Genomic DNA, 16,012 nt, shown 5'->3' on the forward strand with positions numbered 1-16,012 from the left:
GGTGAGTTGTGTTACCTTCCTGCATTCTTCCCATTTGACAGTGTGAATTGTACTCATTACATAATGTATTATTGTTCCCAAGTTAACTACAATTGCAACCTTTCCTGTGGCCTCTCTAGACCTGTGAATAAAGTGAGGTGTTTTTACAACTATGCCATTTCTCAGGGTGTAGCCCTGTGATGGGACATCTTTACCACCAAGGCAATAAATCCTGCAATTTACTGGCATCACTGCATCCACAGTAATGTCCCCTCAGTGGTAATTACAGGCTTAGGTAATAAGTAGTAAAGCATAATTGATGTGTGTGCTTTAGTCTACTAAATCAGTCGTCCTTTAGAAATTATTTCTCTGTTACAACCAGGGAAGAAAAACATAAAGTACTAAAACTGACTGAAAATAAAAATATGTTGGCTCAAATTTGACCTTTACTTTTTAGAGACAGATGCACAGGTTGATATTCAGGGATCTACCAGAGAGTACCAGAGCAGACCCAACAAAGCAAAGGTAAGAATTCCTGCAAGACATAAGACATTCCTGTAGCAGCATGGAGTATCCCAAATCTTGGGCTCCTCAACGCAAGACAGACATGCTGCTCCTGGAGCAGGCCAAGTGGAGGGCAACAAAGATGATTAAGGGCCTGGAGAATCTCTCTTATGAGGAAAGGCTGAGGAAGAGGGGCCTTTTCAGTCTGGAGAAGACAAGAATAAGAGCAGACCTCATCAATGTATATAAGTATCTGAAGGGTGGGTGTCAAGAAGATGGAGGCAGGCTCTGCTCAGTAATGCCAAGCAATGGGACAAGAGGCAACAGGCAGAAACCGATGCAGAGGAAGTTCCACCTGAACATGAGGAAGAACTTCTTTACTGTCAAGCTGACCATGGACTGGAACAGGTTGCCCAGAGAGCTTCCCTCACCAGAGGTTTTCAAGAACCATTTTGGTGCAATTCTATGCAATGTGCTCTGGGATGGCCCTGAGTGAGTAGGAAGGTTGAACCCGATGACCACTGTCATCTCTTCCAATCTTAACCATTCTGTGATTCTGTGAACAAAACACTAAAACAGTGTGCAAGGAAGAAAGAAGTGGCTTTTTCTAATCTAAACAAGTAAGAAATGTGGATGCTATTCCTGCTAGTGGTGCTAGTACACTTTAGTAGGCTTCTAACAAACCAGAGAATATTTTATCAGTTCTGTATTTTACAGTTCAAGACTTCAGCCTTAAGTAAGGAAAAGGATTTTTCAAATTAATAAGAATAAAAGGAAACCATCATAGGCAGGAATGGTAAAAGGAATGAACTTTTTACTTCATCAGCTAACATGGATCACAGTGCAAGAATATTGATTTTGGTGACTGTAGGCTATAAAAGATTAGATCTGCTTTGCCCATTGGAGAAATGATAAATAAGTACCCCTTTGTAATATTTTTAAGATAACAGCTTTGTATTAGTGATCCATTCAATCTTGGACCATGTCTGAAGGGTTCAACAGCAAAAGCTTCCTGTGGGAGGAGGGGAAAGACTCTCCCTGCAGTGGCAGAAGCAATGTGTGATGGACTGAGTGAGCCCCATGCCCCATTTCCCTGCCTCTGCAGGGGAAGGAGGTACAACTGGGAAGGAGGGAGGGGTGGAGGAAGGTGTTTTAAAGGTCTTACTTTATTTCACATTATCCTGCTCTAATTTTCTTAGTAATAAATTCAATTATTAACTCTAATTTGAGTGTGTTTTGCCTGTGAGAGTGTTTGGTGAGTGATCTCTCTCTGTCCTTATCTCAATCATGAACACTTTGTTACATTTTCTCTCCCTTTCCAGCTACAGAGGGGAGCAATAGGCTTTTGTGGATGCCTGGTATCCAAACAGGGTCAACCCACTACACCACCCAAGAGCAAGATGGATGATAAGAGATGACATAGGTGGCAAAATACAAGGAACCTGTGAGATATTAATGACTGATCAGAACTGCACTTGGCAGACTATTGTTCACAATGGATTTTTGCAACAAACTTTAAAGAGTTTTACAGGTGTTTGTGGAGGGACAGATTAAAAATGTAAAGAACGAAACAATGACAAAGTATTCCTCGAAATTGTGGAAGTGTGGCATACCTAGGTTTGTTCACCAATAAAGGTAATATCATGACTTTTAAGGCCAGAGGAAAGACTACTGGAATGACTGAGATAGATGACAATTAGTGTTTGTTGTACAGGAAGACTATCTTCAACATGTAACTTGGATGACGGTGCCTAGCTCATTTGTTTTCAGAAGATGAAATCACAGAATCACAGAATGGAATAGGTTGGATGGGACATTAAAGATCACCTATTTCCAACCCCCTGCCATGGGCAGGGACACCTTTCACTAGATGGGCTTATTCAGAGCCCCATCCAACATGGCCTTGAACACTTTCAGGAACCAGGCATGCACAGCTTCTCTGGGCAACCTGTTACAATGTCTCACCACCTCCACAGTAAGGAATTTCTTCCTAATATCTAATCTAAACCTACCCTCTTTCAATTTAAAGTTATTCCCACTTGATATATTCCCCCTTGCAAATGTGTAAAATCATTCCCTCTTGTCAAATGTGAGTGAAATATGCATATATAAGGTTCAGAGCAGAGCTGAAGTGTAAAAGCTTTTTCAGCCTGAGCAAAGGCAGTTGGAGTGCTGGCCCTGGGGCTGGACCCAGGTAAGAACAAGACCAGAGATGTTTTCCACTAAACTCTGTAGGAAGCACTCAGATTTGGAGGAAGGCTGGTTGCTGCTCTGTCTGGCCTGTATTTTGGTAGGATGCTGATGGTTATACACTTCAGCAACACCAAGGGGGGAAGGCAGCAAAGAATTAAGAGCTCAATTATAGTGAATTACTCTCCCTATATTTAAGGCAAACCCGAAACGTTTTTATGTAAAGGGAAATGAAGTTAGATGGAGAGATTTGCATCACCAGACATTTGTATGCACTCATTGCACGTCCACTGTCTAAAGGGAAAGAGGGAAGAGACCACCCTCACTGACATGGGTGCTTCGTCGCTCCGCAAAAAACCCCACGAAAGCAATCCAAGCCCGTACACTGGGGTGTCAGCCCTGGTCTCTCTGCCCGGAGCTGGGGGCTTGGGGTGGGCTGTAGGGCCGTAGGGCACGTGTCCCTCTCCAGCGGACCGAGAAGACAAGGTGTCCCCGGCGTCCCCACCGCCCCGGCCCCGGCCCCGGCCCCGGCCCCGGCCCGAGAGCCGCCGCCGGCCCGGGAGCCGCGGCCCCGCCCCGCGGCGCTGGCGTAGCGCTGACGCCGGGCCCGCCCCGCCCGGGCCAGCCGGGGTAGCGGCGGGCCGGGGGCGCCGTTAGCAGCTGCTGGGCTCGCCCCGCGGCGCCCGCCCGCTCCGCCGGGCCATGCGGTAGCGGCTGCGGCGGGCCGGGCTCTCGGCGGCCATGGAGCGGCTCCCCGGCGGCCGCCGGCCCCGGCTCGTGTCCTCGCTGGGGCTGGGGCGGCGCTCCTGGGAGGTCACCTTAGACGAGGAGCGGGGGCGGCTGGCCTGGCGCGACCCCCGCCCGCCGCGCCGCGCCGGCGGTGAGTGGGGCGGGCGGGGGCCGGGGCGCACCTGCCGCGGCCTGGGGCGGGCCGGGGCCGCCCGGGAGGCGCCTGCTCTCGGCGGCGAGGGAAGGAAGGGCGTCCGCGGCGTCCCCGCTGCCGCGGCGCGGGTGTCGGCGGGGGCGGCCTGCGGCCAGCGCTGCCCCGGCGCCCGCGGCGGAGTCTCCGCGCCCGGGGCTCGCTGAGCATCCGGAGAGCTCCGCCAGCGTGAGCGCTTCCTGCCCTCGGGCGCCTGTGCGGCGCCTCCGGGTTCAGAGTCCGACAGGCGGAGGCTGGCCCGGTCCTACGCGGGGCCAGACAGGGTGCTCGGAGCGGGGAGATGCGGACGGGACCGCGCTCGGCAGCCCCGGCTGTGCTGGGCGCTGATCGGGCTGTGCCTTCCCAAACAAAGCCGAGAGCTGCTCTCGCTGAGCCGCAGCCCCTGCGAGCGAGCGCAGCGCGTCCCGCGTGTCGCGGAGCAGCCCGGGCCAGCATCCGTGCCCAGCGTGCCGCTGATGGCACCGGGGACACACACACCTGTCCCCGCAGCTGGCCGGGCACAACACAGATTTGTTCGGCTGAACCCCATTGTTTCTTGGCGCCGCGAGTACGGAGAAGCGCGTAGTTTGTAATGTATTTAAAGTAATCATAGCAGCACATAAGAGACTTACAAAATCTTAAAAGCAGTTTTGGTTCTTTTAGTTGCAACAAGACTTTTGGTTAAAAACACTTTCATGCTGAGGCAGTGTCTCAGGCAATGACTACTTTTGTTGTTTGGGTTGGGGTTTTTTTGAGCTTTTGAAAAAACTCTTAACTTTCTCAGGGGCTTAGTGGGAATTTTACAAAGAAAGTTTAACTTCTGAGATTTACTGGTTTGGAAATATTTAATACAGGCGTACCAGTTTGCAGTGTGGTAACAATGATTTCTACAGTTGCCCTTTTGTGCAGTTAGCATAGTGTAAATGGACAACACTGCCAGTCTGAGAAGTCACCGATGAAAATACCTGAAAAAAAATCAGATTAACTTGTGAGGATGTTTGCATATCAAACTTTCTTCTGTACTTTTGAGAGGTATTTTTTCAGGGTCTTCGACTTCAGTGGTTTTATATAGTAATTATTCCCATTGTTAATGTAACCTTATTAACATGGCATGGGAACATTTGAAAATGTGTAATGTCCTTTTTTTCACAGCAGCTGCTCTAGAGTTGAAAACTGCTGTCATCTCCATTTTAGAGGTTGCAGAATCTGAGACAGACACTAATAATAGAAAGGCTGACTAGAAGCTTTATCTGAGAAAGGTTTGAATATAGATGTTTCTAATCCCTGGCAAGTCCCCAAACTTAAGAAGTTAAATAGTTCTTCTATTCTTATAATGTACCTTCGTTAAGTATTTTTCAGATTTTATCATAGTATCTTATTGGCCTGAGGCTATTTTCAAGAAGGTGAGGGAAAAAGGAGAAAGAGAACTCAAGAATTGTAAGAATTTGCTGCGACAGTTTACATAACTGAGATTTGGTTATGTTTTAAGTACAACCCCTCTTATTCATAATACAAAAACAGAGTTTGTTATCCTTCCCTTGCTATTGTGCAAGTAGGTTGACATAATCTAATGTTCATCAATAATACTGATGAAAAAACTAATCAAAAATTCCTGAACTTTTCTCAGTTAAAGGAACTTTAGACTTTAAGGACAAATTGATTCTTTGATTCTGCTGAACTTGAAACATTGTTGTGAAAAATAGGCTTTATACTTTTCAAAATGTTATAAAATTGGTCTAGATAAAGGTAGCTGGATCTTAAATTTAAAATAGAAAGTTTTTAGGCCTTTCAGGATAATTGCTCCCACTAGGTAACCTAGCTCTTACTTTGGAGATAATTTGGTGGAATTGTGTAAAATCCTTCTAAAAATGCCTTTGCAAAGTCACTATTGTCTCTAAAGTCACATCACAACAGTCAGAGACTGTTGTGTTGGCTAGAGCAAGTTCAAGGGAGGTGCCATTCTCCTGTCTGATGAATTCCTTTAGACCAAGCACGAGTGCCATAGATTCACCCTAGCTCTCTCATGAGCACTCTAAAGTTTACAGCTGCTTGCAGTTGTGAATTCTTACTACTTTTTAAATTGTAAGTTTTCTTGACTTGCTCCTGGTAGACCAAACCAAGTGTATGCACCTGCCCTGAAGCATGTTCCCAATGTCAGAATTCTGGGAGTGGTGGAAGGAGAGTGGGACACAGTAAATTAGAGTTAAATATGAGTTACAGATGAGGCAGTTTCTGGAGTAGCACCCAGCTGGAAATGCTATGGTGGCAAGTGTGGTTAGACTGCAGCCACTGTCTTGTAGCACAGCTATTCACAATATTTTGGAAAACATCACATGAAATGACAAGGGAAAAGAGAAGAAAAAGAAATGCCTAAGTGTTCTGGAGGCACAGGTATAATTTATGTAGGGCTCAATACAATGGGCTTAATGTAGTGCTCAATAGTGTACCTTCTCAACACATTAATTAATTCATGTGTTCCCTGCATTTGAGCTTTAATTTCATCACAGTTTTGTATTATTGCTGCCCTGTTGTCTCCAAGCTCTTTTTAAGACCAATGATGATTCATTGTGCTCTCTACAATTATTTTGGAAATATGAGCAGCATACATGACAATATATAAATAAACTTAATAATATGGAGGGTGGTTAGTTAGAAGCCTATAATTTCAGAAGAGTTGCTTGACCAAGATTGGTATCTTTCTACCATTTAGCCTTTGACTACATGACTACATTGTGTCTAAATACAGACTAAATTATGGAGTATAAAAGTGCTATATTTCTTGTTTAGTAGGTAGCTATTACAGTGAACCAGTTGTCTTTAAACTGTAAAAACTCAGGCTGCTTATTTTCAGAGCATTTATTACTGTCTTGAATTTTGGTATATAAATGAAAATTGTTTGGTATATGTTTTTTAAAGGTTTTCAGACCCTGACATGTGCAGAACTAGAGCTCTAGCTAGGTGTATTATAGAAGTGTTAAAATGTTTACCTTTGCCTGTTGCATCCAAAATCAGAAACAGATAGGAAACAACACAGATTTTGTCTTGTTGTCCAGGAAAGTAGATGTAGTTTTAGAGAGTATGGGGAGATTCTTCTGTTTTCTCATCTCTGTACAGTGATATTTATATGCATACATCTATGTATGTATATATATGTGTGTGTGTGTATGTATTTAAATCCTATTCTGTCAAAATGCAGAAGTATTAATTCAGGACAATTCTTTTTAAAGCTGTTATTTGGAAGATACCAACAACAACAAAAACATCAAATGTTTGTTCAAGTCATGGTATATTTTTAAATTCTGAAATACAATTTCCTACTGTTAGACTTTGTTTAACAACATCATACTTTCAAGTTCTCTCTTCAGCGTAATCAGGTTCCTGTTTCCTGTTCTTTGATGGTTAGACATGTTTGAACTTACATGAAAAGCTTTGACCTGTATTTTCATATGTTTCTCTGTTGCTTTCAGCTATGCATTTTTTTTCCCTAGGGATGCCTTCATCTTAAATTTTTCTGATGAGCTATATTTTTCAACCTTGTTACATTTTTCCATGAGATTCAGTCATGAATCATAAATAGCATATGCAACGCTGGTCAGCTAAATTATTTTATTATTTCCCTCATGTTGATGGCACAGTCAGGTTTTTCTCAAGTAACACGTGATAAAACTTTTTGTAACAAATTCATAGTAGAGTGTATATTGTACATATATACTTAGAGGTATTTCAGAAGCATTGGCTGAGGTTTTATTGTGCCTGGTACTAAAAGCATTACAAATGCAGAATGAGATTCTCCTGTCATTTTTCTAGGATTTTTTTCTTTTTTTGCTAAAGTACAAGCATGAAGGGAATGACCAAACTAGACCCTCAGCTCTATGCATTCACTTACAATGTGTGCTTTCTTTTAGCCTTTGTATTTCAGAATTCTCTTCCATATGTCCTTTCCAAAACAACCACCTGAGGAAGCCTCAGTACTAGCATTCACAGCACTGCTGTCATTCTGGTGGATTCTAAAGAAAGCTCAGCTTGATAAACAGGGTACTTAGCAGAGGATGGGCCAGCTTGGCAGCAAGGTCTGTCCAGCACCTGGTGCTTGCCGAGTGTTGGCACATCCTTAGTCGGGATCATTTGTCATCAGTCATTCCCGTCTGGCAGCAGGCGTGTGCAGAAATGTGAACCATGTTTCTCTGTAGGCAATGCCACAACTGCATTACACAGGTAGGATGTGGGGAGCAGTGCTGCAGCAGGCATTGCCTCTTTGGAATGTGTTGTTTTCTGGGAGATACATTATTCAAATACACTCCATTAAGCAATGCACGTTCTTTAGCATACACCTTTTTGCTGTGTTGTTTCCCCCCCTTAAGGTAAATAAGTGCATCTTACTCTCTACTTTATTGTTGAAATATTCATAGTTAAGCAGGAAAGATTATATTTGGAAATGCAGAAGAAGCAGTGGGAAGACATTCTATAGTATGATTTAAATATTCAAGTTGATCCAAGTTCAAATTGCTGTGCTTTGATTCAGATTTGTGTGATGTGAAGTAGTGTGTGATCACAGTAGAAACTGGTCTCTTGGCTTACCAAGTACTTGAAGATTTACTTTAAAATAAAATAAGGAAATTTCCTTATACATGGTTGTGCATGGTGGAATCATGATCTTTGGATGTTTGTGACTCCTCCACAGGATTTAAATCAGTTGTGATACCTTTTTTCTTGCCCCTCCTTTAGGATGTGAATTGTCAGTAATTCTGCTCAATATCCTACCTTCTCTTATTCTAGTGTTTATTAAACACAGCTTTCTATAGTGCATGATTGGTATAATACCATGTACCTTCTAATAGAAAGTATCCTGTTCTCTTGCTTTTAGGTGAAGCAAATCTTAAACCTGGAAGCTTGACCCTTCATGTGGGCTCTAACAGCAAGTTAGTTTTCCAAGTGACTGAAAATACACTTTTTCTTTAAACCTGTATCCCAGCCTTTTCCTTGTTGATATTTTTAAGTCATGAGAATATGCTAATAGTTTAAATAAATTCTAAATGCTGCTGCATCCGTGGGTCTCAGCTAAGTTTTAAGAATAAACCAAATGCTGTGATCAGCAACATATTTGTGCTTGTGCATGGGTCTAGGTTTCCTTGAGCTGACACATTTGTGAGGGGGTAGTTTGGTCTGTAGCCAAACTTGTAGCTGTTTGTAGCTGGCAGTGATGAATGAACAAGTCTGACTGGAGTTCTGAGTGAGTGCTTATAAACCCAGGAAATGTTCTGTGGGAGTGGCAGACAGCCATGACGCACCAAAAATCTTTTCTTAACGCAGAAAAACACACTTCCCAATTGCTGGCTGCATTTTTCACCAAGAAAGCCCACTGCTAATGTGATTACCTTGCTTTTGTTTCTGTGGGGTGTTTTTTTCCCCTCTCCCACTTGCTTAATGTGGGAAAAGAAGTGTGCATCTAATCCAGTGTTCTGCTGATTTATCAGTTTGCTTTTAGGAAGAATGTTAAGATTAAGAGCACTGTGACCCAGAATGAGTAATGACTGGCACAGCCAGAGTGCTGAGAAGACTGTCACCTGTTTACTGTGTATTTTGTTTGGCTTTTTAACTTTTTACTCCTTTTTCTGCCATGCCCTTTCATCCACCTTCTGTGGATGGTCAGCTCTCTGTCTCTAATATGCTAACCATTTACCATGCTGAAAATTTTGTCTAGAAGCTGTTGTGTGCTGCTTGGTTTAATAGATTGGACTGAGCCAAGTAAAGTTCTTTGTTTGATATTGTCTGAGTCCATATTTCAACCTTTTTTCATTAATGTTGATCTTGTACTACTGGTGTAAGTAACTTTTTTTGTGTGTGTGTGTTTGTTTTGTTAATGTGGCAATAAGATTTTCCATGTTTTGGGAGAAACACATAAAGGTGAAGACCTTTGAGTGAACACCTTTATGCTATGTCAGTGAAATAAATGTCTCATGCTACTTGATAATAGGGTAAATGCTACAAAAGTAGCTGTGGGAAAGGACTATAATTAGTGAAGCTATATAATACGTGAAGCTTCAAGAGAGGCTGGGTTAGTACTATATTTTATGGGGCAGGTTTTGGTGACTAAATGGCAGGTGAGGGCATTGTGTTCTTAGGAACTGGACTATTGTACTCATACTGAAGGTCTCTGCTTCACATTGAAAGCTTCCTCCTTTTGGGGAAAAGGGGGCGGGGTGGGACTAAGTAGTTGGTTTGCCATGAGATGAAACAATATTCTGTGTAGCACTAAGTCAAATAGTGATAAGAAATATTTGGCCTGATAAAAATTCTTGAGTTCTATTCAAGCACATTGGAATTTGTTGTTACAAGCAGTAGGGAATGTTCTGAATACACATGTTATTTGAGACAGCTCTGCATCTTTCTGGCCATCTGCAGTTACTGGGTTCAGTAGTGTGTGATTTTTTGACTGCTTAAGATTGGAGTGTGCTGTCAGGACAGTGGAGTTGCTTGGTGCTTTTATGGTGCTATGTAGTACTGAGGGGTATAATTGGCTGGTATGGCCAGAACAGAAACTTGCCAGACTTTCACCAAAGCCAAAGGTTTACAGATGGAGAGTGGGATCTGTTCTTCACTTTTGTTCCTTTGGTTTTTTTGCCCTTCCATTTTTCAGGAATTTGTTTTTCAGATTTGTAACTCCGGTGCCATAAGATAAAAAAAATATACATATAAATTAAAAATATTTACTTTTTGGGTTTTTTTGCCATGTCTCTGAAGAGATTTGCTGGAAAATCAAAACAGTCATGCAGCTATCAGAGGGGGAACACTGAATTAGGAGAGCTTATAAGTGGTTTCAAGGTTAATAGACGCTGTGTAATGTGTGCTGAAGTATATACTCCAAAGAAATGCTTTCAGTGATACAGATTTGGAAGTACTTCAAAATCAATTTGCTATCTGTTCAGTTGGACAGCTTTATTATATAAAAAATACCTAATAAGATAATTACTTCACTTGCTGCTCCCAGCATACATACTAATAAGTATGCACTATGTACAACTATTTCCAAAAATGTTATTTAGGGCACTGTCATTTAAATTTTGATCTATATATAGTTTCTAAGTTTTATAGCATATCTTTGAGGAGTAACAAAACAAATTACCATTTAAATGCAATCTTCATAGATACAACAAGCTTTCTTTTATATTTTGACATATGGATCTGTGGCAGAGCCAGTAGAAAAATAAATAAAAGCAGTTCTGGAAAAGAAAGATTGAAGAATGTACTTCCTTTCCTTTATTGTTCCATCTCTGTCCTGTATTTCTTTTTCCTTGGATAAATGTATAGGTTAATAATATTAGCAGATCTTGTATCTATTAGGAAGACCAAATAGCTGTTACTGTCCAGTACTAGATATAGTCTTGCAGGTGTGTATATACAGTAAGTACATATAGTATCATACATCTCAGAGTTTATCTCTGCTCTTGGATCTTTATAACAACATTATGTGACTGCTGCACTTCCCTATTGTGCCTTGAGTATAGTAAATATAATTATTATAAGCTGTGAAATACAGCCAGATTCCTAAAGGATCTCAAAGTAAAGTTTGAAGGATACATTTCTTTTGAATTATGCTAAAAAATTCAGGGAAGATAAAATTACAAAATGGGTAAAAATCACGTCAAATACCAAAACCCCTTGAGCGAGTAGTCCACAAATTGTCAATACATACAATGATATGTAAACACTCTTTTGACTAAACCAATTAAATAGGATGGGAAAAAATAACCAAAGTGAATTAGTGGCAAATGAATTGCAATAATCACTGCAAAGAGGTCAGGGAAACTTTTCACTCATTTTACATTCCTCACCACTTCCACTGTACTGCTGCAAGATAGTGAGGAAAATGAAATGTAGAATAAACCCTGGTAACAATGGTATTATTGTCTGTATTTTATGTGTCAAATATCTTGGTATCACTCCCTTTGTACATATGAGAGAAGCAAGTATATTATAATTCTTATTCTATAAGAGATTATTTACATAAGACTATATTATTATAATAATATAAATCTTTTATACAGGTGTATGCATACAGAGAGTACTTGCTTGTACATAAATACAAGGCATGCATTTTAAGTTTCACTTTTTTGAGATGAAGTAACAACAGAACACTGTTGAAATCAGTAATGGAAACGAGACAAAAGTCTTTAATTTGGCAGGAGTTAAGAAGTCTGAGATGACGTTTAGGAACTATAGGAGAAAAGAGAATGGGGTTGGAGGAATTATTTCATACAAGAGGCCCTTTAATTCTGAAAAACAGGTTTGAAGTTGATGCGAGGAAAATATTTCACAGTACATAAACATAACATCTAGAATTCTCTTCTTAAGAGATACTAAACTTTAAAAGCTTGGTGGGATTTAAAATCTTAAGAATTCATATGAATGCCCTTCTTTCATAAGACAAATACTTGAGAATAACAAATAGCCTTTGTAGTCTGTGCACTAGATTTATTTGCACATTCTTTGAAATAGCTTGTGCTGTTCACTGTGAAGTATCTGGACTAGGCCTCATAGGAGGGGCAGTTTAATTACTCTGAAATCAATGTTGCTGGATTTTGGCTTCATGCAAAAATATTTTTATACATGAAATACCTTATTTTCTGAGAAAATATAGGCATTTAAAATACTATTTCAGGTAGTTGGTGGGTGGTCATGGATTATGTGCTTTGACTAAAGACAAAAGAAAATTGAAAATATTCAGAAAAATTCTAGTTATGCTCTTGGCTGTGCTTATTGAGCAACTGCTCTAATCATATGTCTGTGTCATATTAGGTATAGAAATAATCATTCAGGTGATGTTTGAAGATTCTAACCTGTAAGATCTTGTGTTCATACAGAAAATTGTTTTGTACCAATCTCTGAGATCATTGCTGTCGAAGAAACTGAGTTTAACAAGAAACAACGTAACATTGGCAGATGGCAAAAAATGGCAAAGCTTCATGCTTTCACAGGTAAGGCAAATCAGTCTCTGGATGCTTGTGCTTGCTATTCTGTGAAGATAGTTTAAGGCAGACTCAAAAGGAGTTGTCAGAGTTTTGGGGTTTTTTTAACAGAAATGATGTGTTTAAAAAAACTCCATATCCAAAAAACAAAAAACCCCCAAAGAAAACAAAAACAACAACCAAAAAACCACCATAAAAGATCCCCCCTAAACAAATTTTTTAAAAATCCCCATCAAAATCCCAAACTGAAATAAACCCAAGCAAAAGTTCCACAAAAAACAAATAAAAGAAACCCCACCAAAAATCTGTTGGTTTATATTTAAAGATCCTTTTTCATATGAAATTCTTCTATATAAAACTCTTCCTTTAAGATCACATGCTGTGTTTAGCTATTTTTTAATGAAGTTCAAACTAATGTCTGAGTGTTCACCCTGGAGTCTTTTTGCTGCTGAATGACTCTGCTGCAGGACACCTGCTTTCTACTTCTTTACCAGAAAATCAAGAGAGAGTGAAAGAATGAGTCCTAAATATTCTTAAATTGCCCTAACCATCAGGATGTATGCATTAAAGTTACTTTGTATTATTGACTGCATTCTTAAAACAAAGTGCCAGAAATATGTGTCTGATTTAGGAAAAGGGTGATGACTTCTGTGCTGAAAAGATGTCATGCCAGAATTTTATGCTGTACTTTCCCCACCTTTAGTTCTCCAGTAAGAGTGATTTGAGATACTGTATATGAAGTGTAAGTATAAGGTCTTAAAACAAAATACTTTTTTCTCAAATTTCAGCTTTATAGAATAAATTCACCCTGTTGGTTACATGAGAGTTGATGTCAGCATGGCTTATCTTCTTAAGCTTGTGGCTTTTTATGTAGATTTTGCAGACTTTATTACAGATAATAGGTAAGCTCAGTGAACTTCTGAACAAGTATGTCTATAATTAGTTGATGAGACATGGCTTCTTTTAAAAGAAGTCTTTGTTTGGATGTCTGCTTGTTAGCAAGTGTTTTCATTTATGTTTTCATTTGGGCTCTCTACAAATATGCTGGTCATACTCTGAATGCTTCTGTCATTTGTAGAAGTGTGTAGTGGAGGTTAATTACAGGCCAGTAATTGGAGATCTTTCTGAAATGCATTGTTCATTTCACAGAACCATCTCATAATGGTTTTGGTTTTTGTTTGTTTTTTTATAAATTTCAATAGTGCATTATGTGAAGAAAGCCCGAAATCACCGCTGGCGGTGCAGTGCTGCGACGTTCTGGTGTGTTGATGAGCACTTATGTAATCAGTGGACACAGGCGCTGAAGGAACTACTTGAAATGCAGAGTAAGTTTGAATAAACTATCAACATTTGCACCATCATTCTGGAGGCTTGTACATCAATCAATGTTATTTTGATATATCTGCTTTTTTGAGCTCTTAAGAGCAGCTTTTGCTCAAAATTTGAGGAAGCCAAGAGTTGAAGTCTTTCCTTATCACTATTTTATCTTATGTATTCCCTAAGTTGTACTGAGTGCTTTAATCAGTCAGGACTGTTTGTGTCATATAATTTTACCCAGACATAAATTATTTTCACAAAATAAAGACACATTGGAAGCTTAGCAGAGGGTTTAAATGACTGTAGCTTTGGAAAAAGTAATGGGTAGATGTAAGCTCAGGGATTTAAGGTACTCTAGAGATTTGAGGTCAAGGACTGTAGCAATTGGAAGATTTATGGGTATGTTTCCCCCTTCCAGACTCTGTCATCAAGAAAATGTGTCTTATGTAGTAAGAGTTCCCATTAATAATTTCTGAGACTCTTGGACATCTACTTCATGGGAGGCTAAAAGTAATTTTGAAGGAGTTATTCCTGAAAGAGATGCATTGATAGATGTCAGGAAGCAGCAGGAGCAGAGAAACTGACAGAAAGGAGCTCAAGGGTGATCACAGCAGAGGGTCACCTTGCTCACCAGGGTCCCGCTGTACCTGAGCAGGGTGGGCAGAGCAAGGATGGGGATAGATACAGGTCCAATTTACAGCCCAGGTGAGATAAAGCAATTGGGTCCAGCCAGGGAGGCTGGAGTGGAACAGCTGGAGATGGGATTAGGGATGAGCTCTCTACAGGGTAGGTCTGAGGCCCATCTGAGATACAGAGCTGGAGAAGGGGTTGGATACAAGTACACCTACAGTGGGACTTAAGCAAATACTTAAAGCTTATAGAATAAAAATGAATATTTTAGAAAAACTGTTCTGAACAGGCAGTCAAAGCATTTTAAATGTTTTTGTTTTGTATACATTACACAAGGTACATCTGTCTTTTTCAAAAAATGGGGTTTGTGCACCCATTCAATACACCTGTGAGAAATGTGGCCTTCATTTTATTGGTAACAAATTCTTTCAGGAAAGGGAATATTTTCTCAGATGGGCAGAAGAGTGCTTTGAGTGTACGGCAGATTTAAACCACTCAGTCTATCTAGCTTGGGTGGATTTGTTGTAAAAGTGTGCTGATGTAATAATCTGATATTTTTCCTTTTAAACTAATAATCTAGAATGCCATTTGAGGAAGTATGTTAATGTTTTTGTCTGCTCCATGAAAAAGGAGGTCTCCCAGGTGCAGCAAGCATTACTGTTTTGTATCTCTGTTAATACAGAGGTGTAATAGTTGTTTTAATTGACTCTACTAGTGTAAATCCATAACTGTTTGGACAAATTTGAGGTAGTAATATCAAAGGTGCTTTTGGAGAGGAGAAGGGGTAACACTTTAGGGAAACTGACACTGTCGCACAAGCACTAGCTGTGCAGCATGTAGTTTTGTTAGGCATTCTTAGTGTGACTTGATCACAGAAAGGAAATGGATTTTAACCATGTTATTAAAAAAAAAGTTTAAATAAATTTATGTAAAAGTATTTTTATGTATGCTTCACTTACAAGTGACTTTGCTGTTGCCACCCTTTTTGTCTTCTATGCCCATAATACTCATGTAATTAGAGTATCTTGTGTAGTGGGAAGGTACTGCAAGAATGACAAGTAAGAATGTGAGATAGGGAGTCAAAAGAAATTATTCTGAATTTCATCTGCTGTCTTATTAACAATTTGTTCGATACTGTTGATACCAGTATAATAAAGAGAGCAGATGAAGCAGGCTTTTATAGCTCTTTGTTAAAGAGTTACAAGTCTATTATGCTGTGTTTGCTTTGATGTTAATAGGTTTGGGTTTGTATGACTTGATGAATTTTTTGGTTTGTGTACAAAAGCAGTGCACTATGTTTTTCCTTACTGCAGAGTCTAGACCAAAGCAGCTGCTTGTGTATATTAATCCCTATGGAGGAAAAAGACAAGGCAAGAGGATTTATGAACAGAAAGTTGCTCCACTCTTCAGTCTGGCTTCTATATCCACTGATGTTGTTAGTGAGTAATGAGTACTTTAATTTCTTAATATGCACAGTATGAACTCTAAAACAATCCTGAGTAGCTGA

At 40.2% G+C, this 16,012-nt stretch overlaps 1 protein-coding gene across 1 annotated transcript in view; it reads left to right on the forward strand.

Moving 5' to 3' along the window:
* The first annotated feature begins 3,281 nt into the window (after positions 1-3,281).
* The window catches only part of CERK (ceramide kinase), a 40,133-nt gene continuing 27,402 nt past the window's right edge, over positions 3,282-16,012 (forward strand). The window contains exons 1-4 of the mRNA XM_054632303.2: positions 3,282-3,553; positions 12,454-12,567; positions 13,761-13,883; positions 15,819-15,944. Coding sequence (XP_054488278.2) covers positions 3,415-3,553; positions 12,454-12,567; positions 13,761-13,883; positions 15,819-15,944 — 502 coding nt within the window. The 5' untranslated portion in view covers positions 3,282-3,414. The remainder of the gene's footprint in view (positions 3,554-12,453; positions 12,568-13,760; positions 13,884-15,818; positions 15,945-16,012) is intronic.

This window comes from Agelaius phoeniceus, chromosome 5 (genome assembly GCF_051311805.1).
Source record: "Agelaius phoeniceus isolate bAgePho1 chromosome 5, bAgePho1.hap1, whole genome shotgun sequence".
Lineage (NCBI taxonomy): Eukaryota > Metazoa > Chordata > Aves > Passeriformes > Icteridae > Agelaius > Agelaius phoeniceus.